This window comes from Schistocerca piceifrons, chromosome 3 (assembly GCF_021461385.2).
Source record: "Schistocerca piceifrons isolate TAMUIC-IGC-003096 chromosome 3, iqSchPice1.1, whole genome shotgun sequence".
Lineage (NCBI taxonomy): Eukaryota > Metazoa > Arthropoda > Insecta > Orthoptera > Acrididae > Schistocerca > Schistocerca piceifrons.
The window spans coordinates 920,013,260-920,034,143 of NC_060140.1; the positions used below are offsets into that span (position 1 = coordinate 920,013,260).

Here is a 20,884-nt window from a genome sequence, read left to right on the forward strand (position 1 = left end):
TCCTCAGTGTATGTGCATACCGTCTGCAAAATGTGTTGCGAATAGAGTTGTTAGTAAAGAAGTAATTAATTAAAACATAATACCTGATACTGCGGTTTTGCTGCATAATTAGGTAAAATGCAGTAAATGACAAATTTATTTTCTTTCATAATTTTTTGGGGTATATCACAGAGAAAAAGATTAATCAAGGTTTGAAATTATGTGTAAACTTTGTTGTAAGTCGCTAAGTTCTCTATTTCTCGAATATTGGATGAGTACAGGCGGGAAAATTTGTGAAACTTTAGTACTTCTCTTGTTTGGTAATGAACAATATGTTACTGCTCTTTAGGCTGATCATGAGTTCAGTTTTTAAATTCGATCAATAACTGTATGAACTACTGAAAACCAAATTTTTGTTGCCTTTGGAAGTCTTTAGATACACAACTTGCAACTGAGGCTGTGCCGCGGGTTAGCATTTAGTAATATGGTTCAGTGAAGTCATGTCGTTGGTGGTCCCACTACCAATGAATTCAATGGATCAAGGTTGTATTAAAACACCATTGCTCCCGTAAATGGTTCCTATGCTCATGTACAGTTTCAACAATCTGGATATCCTGCAAATTAGTGTAGGAATATGACTGTTGTCGTCGATGCATACATACCCCGGAAGGTCGTCCATGTATTTTATACCACTCTTACGCTTTAAACTTCATTTCCTTGAGGAATACTATTATATAACTTAACAATATTTATTAATACTAAAATCGGGCGATTTCGGGGGCCAGAGAGGACGTGTGACTACATCTTCATGCTAACACAAAAATTCGAGCCATGTTACTTACGATATTTACATTATTTGAAACACCGTCTCCTATTATGAAACTTGCCTACCGTACTCAGCATTGATATGTAAAAAGATTTTACACGTATTTCATAACTCCTGTTATACGTATGTAGGGGTTACAGAGGAGTCTTAGCAGATAAAGTTTTGATAAGAAAGCAATGTCCGAAAATTCATCATTTGGATGTAAGATAAACACATCAAAAAACGTATGCATCACCTCGGTTATTAGAGTTCCGGAACCTGTACAGAAAATTGAAGTAGAGAACATCACAAACAACCTTTCTGCCCTTTTTATTGCTCATGAGAACCACACATTGCATGTTGTACAACCATACAGCGAGACCTTCAGATGTGGTGGTCCAAATTGCTGTATACAAAAATACCCCTAATACCCAGCAGCACGTCCTCTTGCATTGACGCATGCCCGTATACGTCGTGGCATACTATACACAAGTTCGTCAAAGCACTGTTGGTCCAGGTTGTCCCACTCCTCAGCGGCGATTCGGCGTAGGTCCTTCAGAGTCTATAAACAGGCTTTTTCAATCTATCCCAGGCATATCCGATATTCATATCTGGAGAACATGCTGGCCACCTTAGTCTAGCGATGTCGTTATCCTGAAGGAAGTCATTCACAAGATGTGCACAATGGGGGCGCGAATTGTCGTCCTTGAAGACGAATGCCTCGGCTATATGCTACCCATATGGTTTCACTATCGTTCGGAAGATGGGATTCACGTATCGTACAGCCGTTCCGGAGCCTTCCATGACCACCATCGGCGTATGTTATCACTGAGTATACCATCTTGACTGAATGAATAAAACAAAGCAGTAGGCTTTTACCAGAAATATTGACCCTTGGACAATGTGTCTAATAGTATATTTTAAACACGACAGTATGCCAACTTAGGCACTGTATAACATTAAAATACATGATAATGGCAACTTGAAGCCGAAATCATGATCGTGTAAATGTAACACTCAAAAAAAAAAAAAAAAAAAAAACCGACTAATGGCGGTACTGACTTAAAAGAAATATATAATGGCCCTACATTATGAAAAAATTACACATGACACAGTATAGGATGCCCACCAATACTTGGTGCACCCCCACCAGCAGGTACGTATTCCCGCAAGCCAGCGATCGTAAAGGTACCGAATGGTATCCTGCGATAGATTATCCCTAGCATCTTGCGCGTATTGTTGCATTTTTTCCGGCAGTGTATAATATTTGGAAGAAGACTGGCCGATATTTACAAGAAGTCAACAAACCTTAGGATAAGTAACAGTGTAAATCCACCTTTAGAAGAATTTCCGCGGCCGCATTCTCTCGAGATTTTTGAACATTTTATACTCCGTGAGTAAACACTACACAGACTTTGTATTAAAGATGAGAAACTTACCTCCAGTGGAGTGTTACTTTTACCAATGGCCGGCCGGAGTGGCCGTGCGGTTCTAGGCGCTACAGTCTGGGACCGCGTGACCGCTACGGTCGCAGGTTCCAATCCTGCCTCGGGTATGGATGTGTGTGATGTCCTTAGGTTAGTTAGGTTTAAGTAGTTCTAAGTTCTAGGGGACTGATGACCACAGCAGTTAAGTCCCATAGTGCTCAGAGCCATTTGAACCATTTTACCAATGCCTTCATGTTATTGGGTATTAATTGTTGGTGTTTGTTTTTATTAGATCTAGCTCCTTGACATGAAACGCAGAATTACACCAACAGATAGAGCATTGTCTTTTATCAAGCCTCTTACTGTACGTACATACCTCTGATATTACTTCAGTTACTCTGCGCATACGTTGCTCATACGGTATTTCTTCATCCATTCGCAGCATGGCCTGAAACACAAGAGAGGGGAAGCTATTGAAGTAAAAATTAAAATATGTGGAAACACATGACAATTGTGAAAACACGGTGCAAATAGGTTTGCCTTATCGGAAGCCGTTTTTCTGACAAAATTAATACGATTTCCCGTGATTCACATGCTACGAAGAAGAATTCATTTTAACTTCTTTTCTGTTGGTTACTGTGTGGCTTTGTCCTCAGACTTTATAAGAACCTCAGGTACATCTCGAACAGTAAGATTCAACTTGCAGAGAAATTAGCGTAACGTAGAAACTTTTTTGGGTTTAGTGTACCACACATGAACAGGCTATTCGAGATGAAGTACCTGCTCCGGTACGACAATGTTAGGAAGAAAATTTGCATATCCACGAGGTCCAACCCGCCATTCACATTAAGAAATTAGGCAAACTGTCGAAAACTAAGACGGCCCAGTGATCCCGAATGAGTTTCCAGTATCTTAACCGATGGTAGCAAACGGTATAGAAACAAATAAGGCAAATGAAAGTAGCAAAGTTCCTTGATAGATTTCATTACGCTTGAAAGCACGTTTAGTGGCGCAAGAGCTTACACACATCTTTCATTAAAAAGAGCATACGTCTCAAATACAATGAACATTAACACAAGTAATCCCGAACGGAGGTCTTGCGAATAGGTTACTATTATCCAGTAACTAGAAACCGCGTGAGAGGCTTTAGCATGAAGATTCATCAAACACAAAAAATTAAATTGCAATTTTAATTGTAAACACATATCGTCCTTCTTGCAAACGGCACCGCCATTTCTTCTTCCACATAGGGTACTTCACTATCGAGTCGGATAGTGTATTAAGGCGCTACGATTTACAGTGAAGACTAGCTGTAACCCTCTATTGCCCTCAATCTTTTGAAATAAGATCGAGAAGTTCTGCAACGTAAAAGAAAGTTGGTAGGCGTGTTTCTACATCTGAAGGATGATGTCTATCCAGATTTAGCGCCAGTTTCTTAAGAGTTGCGTTAGTGACGCTCTGTGAGGATGCAAACCAGGTTTGCTTTGAATAGATGCTGTAAAGGTCGTGAGCATAAGACACCTTTGAGAATGGATTTGGTGAATTGATGTGAATCAAGAAAGCCTTTAAGGCAACAAATACGCCGCCATCAACAACACAGTAAGTTTTAATGTGGTCGTGTTTTAGGGTTACGAGAAGCTGGACGTTCCTTCTGTGAGACTGCAGAAGTGTGGCCAACTGTAGATGATTGCTGGCAGCTGTAGTCACGAGAATGTACTGTCGCAAGAAGACCGGGCTTTAGACGGCCCCGTGGCTCTACCGAGAAGGAAGACGTCGTGTTCGGCGTATGGCCCCGGCGCATTGTATTGCATCTGCAGTAGCGATTTGAGCAGCAGTTAACACCACAGTGCTACAACGAATTGTTACAGATCGGTTACTTCAAGGATAGCACCGAGCCACACGTCTTGTAGCGTGCGATTACAGTGGTGTGAAGTGAGAACTTACTGGAGCACAGGGTGGAGATCTTTCGAGTTTTCTGATGAAAACTAGTTCTGATCAGTGCCAGTGATGGCCGTGTATCGATTAGGAAACCAGATGAGGGCCTCCAAATAACCTGTCTGCGTGCTAGGAAAATTTGACCTACACGTGGAGTTATGGTCTGAAGCACTGGTTGTCCCACGCATTCTGACTGAAAATTTGGACGTCGATCGGGTGATTCGACGTATTGTACTGCCGTACATCGTACATGAACAGCATTCCGGGGAGAGGGATGGGTGTTTACCAAGACGATAGCGGTCACCCAAATATCGCTGGTGTAACGCAACTTGCTCTAAACTCCTACATAGTGTTGACATGTTGCCTTGACCTGCTTGATCACCAGATCTGTCTCCAATCGAGCACATACGAGTCATCATCAGACTACAACTCCAGCGTCATCTACAACCAACATTAACCGTTCCTGTACTGTCCTATCAAGTACGACAGGCATGGAACTCCAGCCCACAAACTGACATCGAGGACCTGTACAATGCAATGTATGCACGTTTGCAAGCTTGCGTACAGCATTCTGATCGTACACTTGTTGTTAAAGTACCAGCAAATCGCATTTGCACTGGCTTATCACGCGCTTACATTAAACTGTCACATTGCAATGTTAAATCACTTAAAGAAGTTGCCTAGACAAATCTATTAGGGATTTTCGTTACCCTACATTAATTATTCTTGGGTCTTGCATTTTTTTCCGGGTGTTATTTCCCTAAAATTTGGGCCGTTTACTCCTCACTCCAGTACTTTTGATGTCTTTACATACGTCCATTCAGTCCAAAATCTCCTACTTAATTTTTTCTATGTATTCGTTTCCTCGCTGAGCCTGCAGAGATTCTTCTTTCTTATATTAGCACTACAATTAATTTTCATAGTACTCCAGCAAAACACCTCTGACGCTACGATTCCTTCAGTGATTATTTCCCACTGTCCATGAATCGCATCCATATAATACTGTAATGGAGTTGTATATTCCTGTATCGCATACTAGCTGTCGTCTTTTGGTGAGCAACGTTTTTTCTTCGTGTGTTAGTCTGCTTCTTATATCCTCCTAGCTTTGTCTGTCATACGTCATTTTGTTTCCGATGTAAGGGATTTCCTCAGCTTTGTCTATTTTGTGGATCCCAGTTTTGATGCTACGCATGTCACTTACATGATTTTTGCAGAGCGTTGATACTTCGCCCTCCTTTGATTTCCTCTCAGTCCATTATTCTATGCTCAATACACTATCCCATCCACCACGTGTTGCACTGTTATTTCACAGACAGCGCTGTCAACACCGAATCACATAACTGATGTCCTTCCCCCCTGAGCATTGTTTTTAATTCTTTCATTGCTTCTCAGACCAGTTAGCTATAAATCTGTTTTCATTTTCAGGAGATACCTAGCAGTCATCGAAAGAATATATGGTATAAAGTACAAGTCTGCGGAAGGACGGAAAAATAAATTGATAAGATAGATTTCTACATTCTATTGTATTCGCTGGTGATTCCTCAAATAAACCAATGGTTGACGTCACAGGATGTTCTGTGACACAGGTTGGACTGCTGGCACTTCAAGTTTCTTGTAGTCGACTACAGTTCTTTTTTTTTTTTTTAAAAAAAAAAGACATGACTTCCTCGTAAAAACGTTATATTGTCGATACTACACCCATAAAAAAATATAAGAATATAATAATTGCTACTCCTACTTTGTAATGAGATGGATGTCTTATACTGTATTTTTTGGTAATACACAATATTATGCAAAGGGTAACTACACTATATTTATATGAGAAAAAGCACCACCACATCTTGACAATGTCTTTATTCTATCACACGACTGGTTTCGACAGCACATTACCACTTTGCTCAGGCCTCACCACTGCCAAAACACTATTCGATATCCTTGGCGCATTTAATGTGGGATTCTCGTCACTAGCACACGTGGGCTAGTAACAAGGATTCGACAGTAAATGTGCCAAGGAAATCAAATAGTCTTTTGGCAGTGGTTGGACCAGAGGATGTCTGTAATGTGCCGTCGAAACCAGTCGTGTGATAGAATAAAGACATTCTCAAGATGTGGTGGTGATTTTTCTCAAAATATCATCAGCTGAAGACTCTCGTCCATGCAGTAAGATGGACATCTATAAATTACACTTTATGTTCTGTTTGAACAGATTATAAAATGAAAAAGGAACATTATTTGGAAAAAAAACAAGAATGTTTCAATGTCTCACAACAATAGAAAAAAATGATGTGGTCAGTGCACTGTTCAGTAGCGTGTGTGTCCTCCCCGAGCCCTTAGGTGCTCTTGAATGCGACGGGTCATGCTCTGTATCAACTCATTGCAAGTCTCTTGAGACATATTCTCCCACTCCTCAAAGGCTGCGCTCCTGAGAGCTACAACGTTGATGAAGGGTGCTGACTACTCGAAATTACTCTTTTGAGCAGTTCCGCGCATGCTCTGCGCAATTCATATCCGGTGAGCATGCTGGCCACTTAGTTCTGCGGATCCCCATCCTGTCAGATGTCGCTACACACTGCGAGAACGATGAGGTTATCACCCTGTAGAGTGAACCGTTCCCCCACAGTTTCGGCAAAACTACTGACTATGGACGTTGTTTTCGTACGCTGCAGTAGTCATGTGGCCTTCAATTGGAACGAGTGTTGTGCAGCGGCCATACACGATACCTGCCCAGAATATGATTGGGCCACCGGGTTGTTGGTGACGTTCCACAATCATTGAGGGATGATAACGTTGCCCTGTTTGCCTCCATATGCGAACAGAGTTGTCGTCGGGGTGCAAGCCTATTCGCAATTCGCCTGTGAACATCGGTTTGGGTCACTGGTCTCGTGTCCAATGTTCGTGTGCTCTAGTGCATCTTACACGAGCATCCCTGGGATGTGGGCGGAGTGATGGAGTCTTGAGAGGTCTTTGGCTCTACAACCCCCATCATGAAGCCTGTTGCGTGCATTTTGGGTACTTAAGGCAACCCCTGTGGTTACTAGAAACTCGTGGTGCAGTGAATTCGCTACTTTTGTAGGGTGTCTCCGTGCATATATTCTCACATACCGGTCCTGAGCTGCTGTAGTTTTGCGTGGATGGCGTTCATGATTTCGATTCACTATTGAATGCCTTTCCTGAAACTTTTACCGTAGCCTGGAGAAACACGTTAATTAACGTAAACAATATTCGCAACATCTACTTGTATCATGTTTTGTCCCACTGATGTGATGATTTTGATACGGTCTGCCATGGAGAGACTATTCAACGTGGCTACACTGTACTACGAAGCGCTCGGACAATGTGCTTTCACAATAAAACTCAGCTCTGGTGTACTCGTAATGCGTTTGTTTAGAAGCCGTGACTGCACAGCCCCTGATGATGCAGAGTGTCGACGACGAACTAGTTCGCATTATGTATACAGCCTCATTCCAACATAAACACAAAAGGATCGTCCATAGTTACTATTGCTGGGTAATTTGCAAATATGCTTAACTCTTTTAATGAGTGTAGACGGCTGGAAATGCTCGCATTAATTGTAAAATAGGTATGGATTATTGGTGAATAATTTCGTGAGTAATTGAGCCGAGGCGACGATTTTTAAGCCCCCATTTATCTTTTTTTCTTTTTAATATTTTTTTCTGAAAATATTCACCGTAAGTACACCGTAAAATGTCTGTTTCGCTTAGAGACAGAAAAAGATGTATCGCCTTGAGATATTTAAACCATCTCTTTAAGCAGAGGAAGCCACTGACAATAATTTCTCTGGATAAAATATACGCAGATGACGAAGTGAATGAATGTATCTACGATAACTAAATAAATTGTACCGAAATGAAAATAATAATAAAATCATAACCAATAGATTTCTGCCGCGGAGGGGGAGGTGTATGAGATATTAAAGACTCTAGAAGTCCAGTAGTAATCAGCTGATGGTGTGACACAGCACTATATTTTCGCCGACCTGTGGTGTACAGAGCGAAGCTGCTGCTAGCTTTTACGAGAGCGCTGCGGAGAGCGACCCAACGCTATCGCATCAACGATTCATGGCAAGCAGGCCTCCGAAGAGCTGTTAACTTTTGAAATACCGCAGGGCCTCGCCTGCGGGATTTCCAAAAGGGAACGCTGCTTTCCAAACAACATTATCGCGACATACTATGTGATGTACCCTGTTGGCCATTAAAACTGCAACGTTACGAAGGAGGCATGCAACAAATGGCAAAGTGGTGTGAAGTGTACTACGTGTTAGGGTATACAAAGTAGGTAGTAACATTTCAGTGCCACGGCACAAAGTAGATAAAAATGGTTCAAATGGTTCTGAGCACTATGGGACTTAACATCTGAGGTCATCAGTCCCTTAGAACTTGGAACTACTTAAACCTAACTAACCTAACGACATCACACACATCCATGCCCGAGGCAGGATTCTAACCTGCGACCGTAGCAGTCGCGGGGTTCTGGACTCAAGCGCCTACAACCCCTCGGCCACCGCGGCCGGCACAAACTAGATAGGAGACACTTATAGTTTCTATGTAAGAAAAGATCACGCAGCGTGCTTCTCATTCAGAAATCGATTGTGAATGTTGTAATTTTTTGTGAAGAGATTTTTGTATACTTCGTGTAATAAGGAGAAATTTCTGGCAGCACGTGTGGGAATTCGACAGGAGCATGTGCCACATCGAGACTGCGACTTAGCCTTCCACATTACTCGAGATCCTATGACTGTCTTGCGAACACAAATCGTTGGGCTTCAGGAGAGCAACACTTAACGTCATGCAGGATCTCAAATGCCCCATGCGACTAACTCCAGTGAGGACTCACGTACTTAAAGTTGATATTCGAAGATAATCAATGATACACTCATGGGGAAAAAATCCCATCACCCCGAAGGATCTGTGTGAAATAAACAAAAGTTGGTAGGCGTGTTTCTGCATCAGATTTTGCGCCAGTTGCATATCAGTGGCGCCAGTAGCGCCACTACAACGATGCAAATAAGGTTTGCTTCACATCCGTTCTGTAATAGTCGTGACCGTTGGTTACATTTGGCAACGGCCTTGCTGCTATGGATACACCAGTTCCCGTCCGATCACTGAAGTTAAGCGCTGTCGGGACTGGTCAGCACTTGGATGGGTGACCATCCGGGCCGCCGTGCGCTGTTGTCATTTTTTGGGGTGCACTGAGCCTCATGATACCAATTGAGGACCTACTCGATCGAATAGTAGCGACTCCGGTCAAAGAAAACCATCCTCACGACCGGGAGAGCAGTGTGCTGACCACACGACCTACCTATCTGCATCCTCATCTGAGGATGACACGGCGGTCGTATGGTCCCGATGGGCCACTTGCGGCCTGAAGACCGAGGGTTGGTTACCTTTGGGATTGCATGTGGTGAATTGATGTTAGGTAAGAATGCCTTTAAGGCGACAAAGACGCAATATTAGCGCCCCACTGAGTTGGAACGAGTTCCCGTAATAATGCTACGAGAAGCTGCATGTTCCTTCTGCGACATTGCAGAAATACTTGGCAGGAGTGTAGCCACAACACATGATACCTGAGAACGAGAGTGAACGGTCGCAAGAAGACCGGACACCGGACACCCACGTAGCACGAGAGGAAAGACCACCGTGTTTGACACATGGTTCTTACGCTCCGTACTATATCCGCAGCACTAATTTGAGCAGCAGCTGGCACAATAGTGACATAACGAAATGTTGCAAAACGGTTACTTCAAGGACAGCTCCGAGTCAGATGATCTGTAGGTGGCATTTCACTGGCCCCACACCACGGCCATTTGCGACTAAAGCAATGTCAAGCGAGAGGTCATTGTAACGCAGGGGGTATATCTGTTGTGTATTCAGATGACAGCTGCTTCTGCCTCACTGCCAGTGATGACCGTTTGTTAGTTAGAAGGACGCCAGCTGAGGGCGTGCAACCATCCTGTCTGTATGCTAGACACACCGAACCTATACCTGGAGCTATGGTCTAGGGTGCGATTTCGTGTGCAACCAGGAGCACCCTCACTACGAATTTGTACGTCAATCTGGTGATTCGAGCTGTTGTGCTGCCGTTCATGAAGAACATTCCATGGGGTGCTTTCCAACAAAATAACGCTCACCCACATACCTCTGTTGTAACCGAACACGCTGTACAGAGTGCTGACACGTTACCTCAACGTCCTCGATCACCAGATCTGCCTCCAGTCGAGTACGTATGAGGCATCCTAGGACGACAACTCTAGCGTCATTCACCACAAGCGTTAACTGTTCTTGCATTGACCTACCAAGTGGAACAGACATCGCACTCCATCCCAAAAACTGTCGTCCAGAACCTTTATGGCACCGAGCATGCATGTTTGCATACTTGCATTCAGCATTCTGATCGTTAATTAATGTACCAGCAAGTCACATTTTCAGAGGTTTTTCTCACTATTACAGTAACCTGCGAACTTGCAACTTTAATCGCTTAAATATGTTACGTGTACAAATGTATTCCCGAAATTAGAATTGTTCTACATTAATTATTTCTTGTGTTGGTAATTTATTTTCTTTCTTTCTTTCTTTTGCATGTGCCTTTTTCTCGCAGTGACTCAGGGTCGGCATGGTTAATCAGATTTGGCAAGCTTAAGTTAAGGGGTGGCCGGAAGCCCTTCCTGCCGCCACCCCATACCCCCCAGGACGGAATTAGTGTACCCCAACTGTCTGCATCCGGTGTAATCCATGGAATAGTGTGAATGTGTTCAGATGTCTGCGAGCTATGTAACTGAGGTGGGACGTGGGTACCAGCCCGGCATTAACCTAGTGGGATGTGGAAAACCGCCTAAAAACCCCATCCAGGCTGGCTGGCACTCCGGCCTCCGTCGTTAATCTGCCAGGCGGACTCGATCTGGGGCCGGTGCGCCCGAGTCCAGGAAGCAGCGCATTAGCGCTCTCGGCTAACCTGGCGTTGGTAATTTATTTTCTGTCGGTGTACAGTTTTATTTCTCTAAATTCAGCACTAGCAGATCCTTTGCATTTCGATTTTTTTCAGCCAGTATGTGACCAACACAACAGATATTAGTCAGTACACTAAAACTCTATTCGCCATAGTTGACTTTGTTAGTTCGATTCACATATACCGACCGCTGTGGTTACACGCTAGACCCGCATGCTTAAAGACGGTGCTTCCAGTCTCCACCTGGTCATCCAAATTCAGGTTTCCGCGATTTATCGAAAAGCGCTTTTGGCAAATGCTGTGAGGTTTCCTTTGAAAAACAACGGACGACCTCTTTTCCCTCACGTCCGTAGCCCGAGCTTGTGTTCCTTCATTGTCTTTCATGCATTTAACCCTTATCTCCCGTCTTCATTCCATTTACAGAGCGATGAGAAACCACAGTTTAGACACCTGAACAATTAAATGTTATGCTGTCTCTTTTTACCTTACAGGCTGGCTACGTAGCAATATGTCAAGACTGTCATATCGTGGAGGCAAGTCCTGCTTCAACTCAACACCAAGTCGTTCTGATTCGTTTATGCTAGTTACCTTCATGGTGCTTTTCAGAGTTACCCCAAATCTTCCACGTACTGACACGTCGGATATGCACTTCAGCCACAGTTACACAAACACTACAATAACTTGCGGTTCTGACGTTGGTTATACGATATGCAATACAGTTCGCGGGGCAACCTGTGATGCGATGCAGAAGCAAACCGTATTGGTAAGTGTGTAGAAACGTAGCTGAAGCTTAGGGCAGTGACAGTCATAGGCAGCACCTGAAATCTATTTGACAGAGTAACCGGGCAGGTCTTACTTTTTGTCGAATTGAAAGTCTTTCTCTGCCTGCCACGTCCAGACGCGACCTGCCATTCGACCATGGGTGAGGGATCAACCTCGAAGCGAGCAGTAACTGTACTCGGCACCGGCGGACTCTTGGGTCTTGCTGGACATCCGTTTGGGTCCTCACGGCCGGTGCACAGCTGTGCTGCCCATGCACTACAGCCACAAGCTGTGTAACCGAAGCCAACACAACCTCGAGCTGAGAGCAAAGAGTCACCAATGCAGCTCACATCCGCACACAGCAATCAAAGTTCATATCCGTACTAAAGACAGTGGAAAACTACACTGAAAAAAACAAACGACTATCGATAGGTGCTACGGAAGTCTTCTCTAGAAACTGACGAAAGCGTCAGAAATGTGTGTGATAAAATTAAATTAACACGAATAGATTCAAAAACTAAACTACCAAAGCACACAGGTGAGACAATAATTCGTGTCTGGTTAGGAAATTATGAAATGTATAAAAGCGTTTCCCATACAAACCAAAACGCCTGAACTCTGTCCATTAAATATTAAATTAAAGCGCAGAAATTCAAAAACGGAACTATCCAAGAACTTAGATAAAACGGTATGATTCGCTCCTGGTTAAGAACTCGTAAAATGTCACAAAATCGGTTACGTCCTGTTGCTGCTCTGTCTTGGCCGGCTGCTGGTGCCTGACTGGTTCCCTAGTGCCAACGAGCGATTACTAGCTTTCAGAAAAAACAAGCAAATGACGGTCGACACGTGTTACGGAACTCTACTGTAGACGCTGACGAAAACGCAAGAAAAGTGTCTGCACTAAGTACATTATTACAGAGAGCTAGAAAATGGTGTGCTTACATACTGCAAGACATCAGCAAGAAAGTGATGAGAACAATCAGGCAGGAGACACGGCCAAGACAGAGTAGCAACAGGGAAGTAGCCGATTAACATACAGAGTTTCAAAAACTAAACTACCGAAACACGCCGGTGAGACTACATAATTCGCTTCCGGTCAGGTTCTTGTAAAATGCACAAAAAGGTTTGTATCTCCGATACACACGAGAACGCCAGAGCTCTGCCTATTAAATGTTAAATTAACGCGCAGAAATTCAAAAAATGAACTACCAAAAGCACACAGATTAAACTATGTAATTCTCTCCTGGTTAGGAACTCGTAAAATGTCACAAAATCAGCTACTTCCCTGTTGCTACTCTGTCTTGGCCGTGTCTCCTGCCTGATTGTTCTCATCACTTTCTTGCTGATGTCTTGCAGTATGTAAGCACACCATTTTCTAGCTCTCTGTAATAATGTACTTAGTGCAGAAGTAATTAGCCTGAGCTATGTATTTACTGATTAGAAAATGCGCCACCATCTCTGACGAATAGTATGTAAAACTGCTTTTCATTTGAGATGCAGTTACTTTTCTGATGTGTCGACTGTGCGCTACCCGCGAGCCATTGAATGTATATTTGCAGATTTTCATGGGTCGAGCCCTGCAATCCATATTTCTTGTTGCGAAGTCCAATTACTGTTTTTCTTTGTGTAATGGACAGCATTATGTTGCGTTATAAATCAAGTTACCACGGTCCGCCGTCACCGAGTTTTTCTGCTTTCCAATGACGACTCTGCATCTCATTACAAAGGAATGATACTATCAGGCAACACAGACATTATAACTAAGTGGAAGGTTTAAGTTAAGTGTAAATTGAAAATTTAATGACGTATATTGGTTTGTTAAATTCCCGCTGTGGCCTCTGTGCTGTACTCATAGACAGCTTTCAGAGGACATATGTATAAGCATTTGAGAGCATCAATTTCTATTTCTCTTCTTACTTAGGATAAGTCAGGGTGATATGGTGAATCGGGTGAAATGGTGAATTGCTTTAATTCTTTACTGGTTAACAGATGTCTCTGTATGCCTGCATGCCAACAGTCTCTGATCATCTGTGCAGTAGTGCACGTGCTGAAAACCAGTTCTGTTTTAAAAACAGCAAGTACTTTGTACAAAACTGTTTTTGATGTTAAATAATTTTTACATTCTGCATGCATTTGTAGATTTTACTTCAGGTACCGTAGTCCGCAGGGTATTTTTCGATATATTCTGCCTTCTTTTACTGCTTATGTACTACATAACCTAGAAATCGTTGCGTCTAGTGTCTTGAAATTCTTGCCGTGCTATTCACCGTTTCACCCACAGCAAATGGGAGAAATGGTGAACTCGGGGAGGGGTGATACGGTGAAGGACTTTTCTTATGTGTAAAGTGTAAAGCTAAAGCTTTTATTTAGGTACATCCCAACCAGGGTTTTTGACAAGTCATGAGATGTTAGCGTTTCCTATCCCATGCGAGAGTTATATTCTGTTTTATCCGACGTCTCAATACAATCGTTAATTTAAAAATTAGTTTATATATATATATATATATATATATATATATATATATATATATATATATATATATATTGCGAGTACAGTTTGGTTTGTCAGTGATTAAAAAGGTTAATGTTTTAACTACCGCCATTGTTCCGGGCAAAGATGCCCACATTTTACAAAAGACAAAAAAGATCCAGCCATGCTGATTGGACAGAGGAGCAACTTAACGACGCCGTAAAAGCGGTGCAAAATGGAATGAGCCTGAATAAAGCCTCAAAGGAGTTTCACTTTCCATGGCCAACGCTGAAGAGACGATTAGCAAACGGGTGCTTTACGAAAAAACTTTTTTGTGGGCCGCCTGTACTAAGACAATAATGTGAGAAAAAGTTGGTAAAGCATATCATAAAATTACAAAACTTCGGATTTGCAACGACAAGGACAGAAGTACGTACAATGGCATATAAACTAGCTGAGAAATATAACCAACATCAGAAATTTAACCGAGAAAAGGAAATTGCTGAAATGAACTGGTTACATTTCTTCTTAAAAAGAAATCCGGAACTCTCAGTCCGCAAATCGGAAGGAGTTTCACAAACACGATCAAGGGGTTTAAGTACGAAAAACGTTTCAGACTATTTTTCATTGCTGCAGAACGTCTTAGTAGAGCATAACCTCCTTGATAAGCCGGGAAATATATTTAATGTAGATGAGTCCGGACTTCAGCTGAATAATAGACCAGGTTACGTTTTGGCAGCAAAGGGGTCTAAGAGCGTTCCAGCTATAACATCCGGTGAAAAGGCTGAAAGCATATCTGTAATTCCTTTCTGCAATGGAGAGGGCATGTTTTTACCCCCAGCTTGTGTTTAGAAGGGAAAAAATGAATAGGCCGAGTACAAGGACGGTATGCCGTCAGGTTCCACGATTTTCATATCACAAAAGTTGGCGTACGTAACAACTGATGTTTTTCTTCTGTGGCTAAGGAACCATTTTGCACCGAAGAAGCCTGAGGGAACAGTGATGCTTATTTTGGATGGACATAGCTCTCATTGCAGCAGCGTGGATACACTAGAGTTTGCAGAAGAAAGAAAACATAATTTTGCTCTGTCTATCCAGCCATACCATACACTATCTGCAGCCGCTAGACAGAGAATTTTTTAAAGCTCTGAAATCCTGTTATTACAATGCTTGCAATTCATACATTAGCCGGCCGGGGTGGCCGAGCTGTTCTAGGCGCTGTAGTCTGGAACCGCGCGACTCCTATGGTCGCAGGTTCGAATCCTGCTTCGGGCATGGATGTGTGTGTTGTCCTTAGGTTAATTAGGTTTAAGTAGTTCTAAGTTCTAGGGGACTGATGACCTCAGAAGTTAAGTCCCATAGTGCTCAGAGCCATTTGAACCATTTTTGAACCAATTCGTACATTAAAATGAATCCAAATACAAAAATTTCCAGACTAGTGTTCGGAGGACGGGCGGAAAATCCACAGGAAAACATGCAGTCTTCATCAGAAGCAACAGATATGACCTCGACAGTGGCAACAGAAGAATCTCAAATAACCCCTGGCAAACTTTTGGACCATGTTTCGCCGATACCTATCCCAGATGAAGTTGCTTCTGCAAGGAAGAAGTCCAAAGCTTTAGCTGAGGTTCCGACTTCTTCAGAAAACATCGACAAGCTGCGAAACAGAAAACGAGAAAATGAGTCAGTGAGGAGCAGAGCAATTGCTAAAAGGATACCAAAGGAATTATCAAAAAGCAGCAGCCTAAGAAACGAAAAGCGTCTACCACTGACTCCGAATGCGACTCGTTGCTGGATATCCAATTGCAAGACGATGATGACGACGCGGATGATGAAGAGTGTTCTTGTGTAGGTTGTGGTGAACTGTACAGTTGCACTAAAAAGGATGTGGATTGGATCAAATGTATTAGCTGCAAACGTTGGCTGCATGAAGACTGTTCAGAATATGAATCTATGTGTGACGTATGTGGCAAAAAGGAAGGGAAATAAGTTCACCACTTCACCCAAAGGGCACTGATAAAAATAAGTATTGTTTTTTGTAAAAACTTTTGTTATGTCTTAAAGAGGATGTGTTACTATTAATGTGTTCCTTATGCATTTTATGAAAGGAGAGTGTTTTTACTTTGTTTAAGTAAACAATTTCTTGTCTTCTACGAGGCCCAAATTTTTTGTTCACCATATCACCCTGATTTACCCTAAATTAGGTATACATTACAGGTGGCTTAGGATTCTGTGAAACATCGTGTGTGAGGAGTCAAAAGTCTCGATTCTTATTACGAGAGCGTGCTGAAAAAGATATACCTCCGAACTTTTTATGTTGAAACTCTCAAGATTTCTTAAATAAAACAAACATTATTAACATTCTAGATCTTTATTATTCACGTTTCCGTATTTTGAGCCATCTGTCGCTAAAGGACTCCGAACTGTGGCGTGAAATAAGGCCGTATGTAACGTAACTATGTCGGTGCGTAACAAAAGGTGCACTGTAATCGAGTTTAGAAATGGAAGAGTTCGTCCACACACGAAGCACCCTATGTTTCAACATGACTCTGCCAGACCACACACGAGGGCTGGGACATCCCCAGCAATACGACGCCTCGGGTTCTTTGACTTGCCTCATCCGACTTCCAACCGTTTATAAAACTTGAAGAAAACACTTGAGGACTTCCTTTTGATAGCGATCAAGCAGTGCAAGCACAGGTGAAGTTGTGATACCGTCACCAGAGTCAAACATTCTACAGTGATGGTAGCAACAAACTAGCAAACTAGTCTCCGGTTGCGAGAAAAGTGTTCGTCGCCATGGTGACTATGTTGAGAAATAAATATGTAGACATTAAGAATAGAGATATAGAATGTTAGTAACGTTTCTTTTTTTAAAAAAAGCGTTCATACTCTACACTTAAGAAATTCGGAGGCATTACTTTTGCGCATTACTCATTCGAACACCTAATAGTAAAAATCTGCTTAAGTCACTTTTTTGTCCGACATCTGCTTCCTGCCACAAGTTGTCAACAGTGAGCAGTTCTTTCGCACAAGTTGAGTATTTTATTTATTTAAAGGGCACTTGTATCAAAGAACCTTCAGCTTTACTGTCCATATTAAGATGGAGACAGATCCTATAGAACACCGTCTTATTTTGAATGGAAGTGTATTAACTGATCAGAGCAGTGGTTATCTATCGTTAATACTGACTCAGTAATTCGATAGGATGATCAACAGTATGACAGGTCTGTGTTTTACCTTAATGAAGAACTATTTGCAGTTTGGGCGGTACTTGTTAAATATATCTTCAGTCATAAATAACTTTGCATTGAATACTCTGCCACTACTTCACCGAACCTACGATGCACAGATACTTCAGAATTTTCTGAATGATATTTCACACCTGATTATGCGTACTATAGATCATGAATCGGGGGAAAGGCGTGATACGCATATGTCATAAATATCAGGGTCTGATCGTTACGAACTAATAACTAATTATAGGCTGATGACTAATAAGACAAATTCCAGGGCCAGAGCATCGTTAAAGGAGTGATATACCGGGTGATCAAAAAGTCAGTATAAATTTGAAAACTTAATAAATCACGGAATAATGTAGATAGAGAGGTACAAGTTGACACACATGCGTGGAATGACATGGGGTGTTATTACAACCAAAAGAATGCAAACGTTCAAAAAATGTCCGACAGATGGCGCTTCATCTGATCAGAATAGCAATAATTAGCACATCAAAGTAAGACAAAGCAAAGATGATGTTTTTTACAGGAAATGCTCAATATGTCCACCATCATTCCTCAGCAACGGCTGCAGTCGAGGAATAATGTTGTGAACAGCACTGTAAAGCATGTCCGGAGTTATGGTGAGGCATTGGCGTCGGATGTTGTCTTTCAACATCTCTTGAGATATCGGTCGATCACGATACACTTGCGACTTCAGGTAACCCCAAAGAAAATAATCGCACGGACTGAGGTCTGGGGACCTGGGGGGCCAAGCATGACGGAAGTGGCGGCTGAGCACACGATCATCACCAAACGACGCGCGCAAGAGATCTTTCACGCGTCTAGCAACACTTTACTTTTTTTTGTTCTAAAAAAACCCCATGTCATTCCAAGCATGTGTATCAATTTTTACATCTCTATCTACATTATTCCGTGGTTTATTAAGTTTTCAAATTTATACTGACTTTTTGATCACCCGGTACATTCAAAGAACAAAAAGACGCACCACGAAGGCGTTGTCTGAATGGGACGGAAAACAGTAGAAATGGTTCAAATGGCTCTGAGCACTATGGGACTTAACTTCTGAGGTGATCAGTCCCCTAGATCTTAGAACTACTTAAAACTAACTACCCTAAGGACATCACACACATCCATGCCCGAGGCAGGATTCGAACCTGCGACCATAGCGGTCGTGCAGTTCCAGACTGTAGAACCTAGAACCGCTCGGCCACTCCAGTCGGCAAAACAATAGATCTGATGTACATGTACCGACAGACAAATAATTACAGTTTTCGAAGAAAAGGATGATGTATTCTTGAGAAATAACTTCACAAATTATACAAAATTGTTGAGGCTTTCGTGGCCACTTGTTGACAAACTGCCTATTGGCCTCTGTCTCGGGTTCTTCGGCCGACGTTTTTCTGACGTTTCGCCAGCACGAGTGGGTGGCATTGTCAAAGCTTCACCCTCCAGTGCCGGTCGTGAACTGGAGCCAAGCTCGCGGGCGCAGACTATATGTACCTGGCGCGCCAACGTCCGAGGGCTTGACTGGACGATCCATTAACACCAGGATCAAAGAGCATAAGCGACATTGCAGGTTGGGGCAGGTGGAGAAATCGGCCGTGGCAGAGCACGCACTGAATGAGACCGACCACGTAATAAAATTCACCGACACGGAAGTTATGGCTGTAGAGAACCCCTATCACACGCGCTTGTTCAGAGAAGCTGTAGAAATAAAACAAGCGAACAGTTTGAACAAGAAAGAGGAAAGCCTTAAGGCGAACGGATCCTGGCTTCCCGTACTGCAGCGAACGACCGTCGCAGGTAGCAAGAGGAGAACCGCACCGGAAATGACCGCGGAGAAGCCCTCGGACGTTGGCGCGCCAGGCACATATAGTCTGCGCCCGCGAGCTTGGCTCCAGTTCACCACAGGCAATGGAGGGTGAAGCTTTGACAATGCCAGCCACTCGTGCCGGCGAAACGTCAAAAAAATCATTAGATGAACGTCGGCCGAAGAACCCGAGACAGAAGCCAATAGGCAGTTTGTTCACAAATTATGTAACTCAGTAAAGTGTTGGTTCACCCCTGGGCCTTACGCAAGCAGTTATTTGGCTGAATTTTTGGATATTCTCCTCAGCGATATTGTGCCACATACTGTCCAACTGGCTCAACAAACAGTCAAAATCGCGAGCCATTAGGAGCGCCTGCCCATATTCCTCCAAACGTTCTCAATTGAGGAGAGATTCGGCGACGCTGATCGCCAAGGTAGGGTTTGGCAAGCACGAAGACCACCAGTAGAAACTCTCGCAGAGTGCAGGCGAGCATTATCTTGCTGAGATGTAAGCCCGTGATGGCTTGCCCTGAAGGGCACAAAACAGGGCGTAGAAGGTCGTCGACATACCGGTTTGTTATAAGGGTGCCACGGATGGAAACCAAGTGCTATGAAATGAAATTGCATCTCAGACCACCACTCCTGGTTTTGGCAAGACAAGACCTCAAATAGCCGTATTTTTTGAAATATTATTTTATTTAGACACGACTTTCGGCGTCTTAGTAACGCCATCTCCAGCCGCTATGCACTCCCTGTACCAACAATCAGATATATCGATACTTGCGTAACTGGAGCCATCGATATTTAGATCTCGTGATTTCGTTTTTGGAGTGTTTGCTTCGAAGTCTTGCAACAAGTATTCAGAGTAGACACTCCAAAAACGAAATCACGGAATCCAGATATTTACGGTCCAATTATGCGAGTATGATGTATCTGATCGTCTATACATGGATTATGTGGGGGTCTGAAGATGGCATTTTTGAGGTGTCTAAACTGGTTGTCTAAATAAAATAACTTCTCTAAATATACTGCTGTTTGGTGATTTTCCTTGTAAATATTTTACTGGGCGCTGTCACGTATGAATAATGGATAAACGGAGAACAGTTCTGGCTGTTGGGCCGTATAGCTGGCGACAGGTTGATAACCGGCCCCTGTCCGTAGCGTCTCCAGACACGTTTTTGCTGGTCATCGGGGCTCAGTTCGATACGGGATTCATCAGTTGGGTTGGGTTGGGTTGTTTGGTGGGAAGAGACCAAACAGCGAGGTCATCGGTCTCACCAGATTAGGGAAGGACGGGGAAGGAAGTCGGCCGTGCCCTTTCAAACGAACCATCCCGGCATTTGCCTGGAACGATTTAGGGAAATCAAGGAAAACCTAAATCAGGATGGCCGGACTCGGGATTGAACCGTCGTCCTCCCGATTGCCGGGTTCCCGGGTTCGATTCCCGGCGGGGTCAGGGATTTTCTCTGCCTCGTGATGGCTGGGTGTTGT

At 43.1% G+C, this 20,884-nt stretch overlaps 1 protein-coding gene across 1 annotated transcript in view; it reads right to left on the reverse strand.

Annotated features, from left to right (window-relative positions):
- LOC124789218 (protein white-like) overlaps positions 1-20,884 on the reverse strand; it is a 222,243-nt gene that overhangs the window by 165,974 nt on the left and 35,385 nt on the right. The window contains exon 3 of the mRNA XM_047256512.1: positions 2,588-2,659. Coding sequence (XP_047112468.1) covers positions 2,588-2,659 — 72 coding nt within the window. The remainder of the gene's footprint in view (positions 1-2,587; positions 2,660-20,884) is intronic.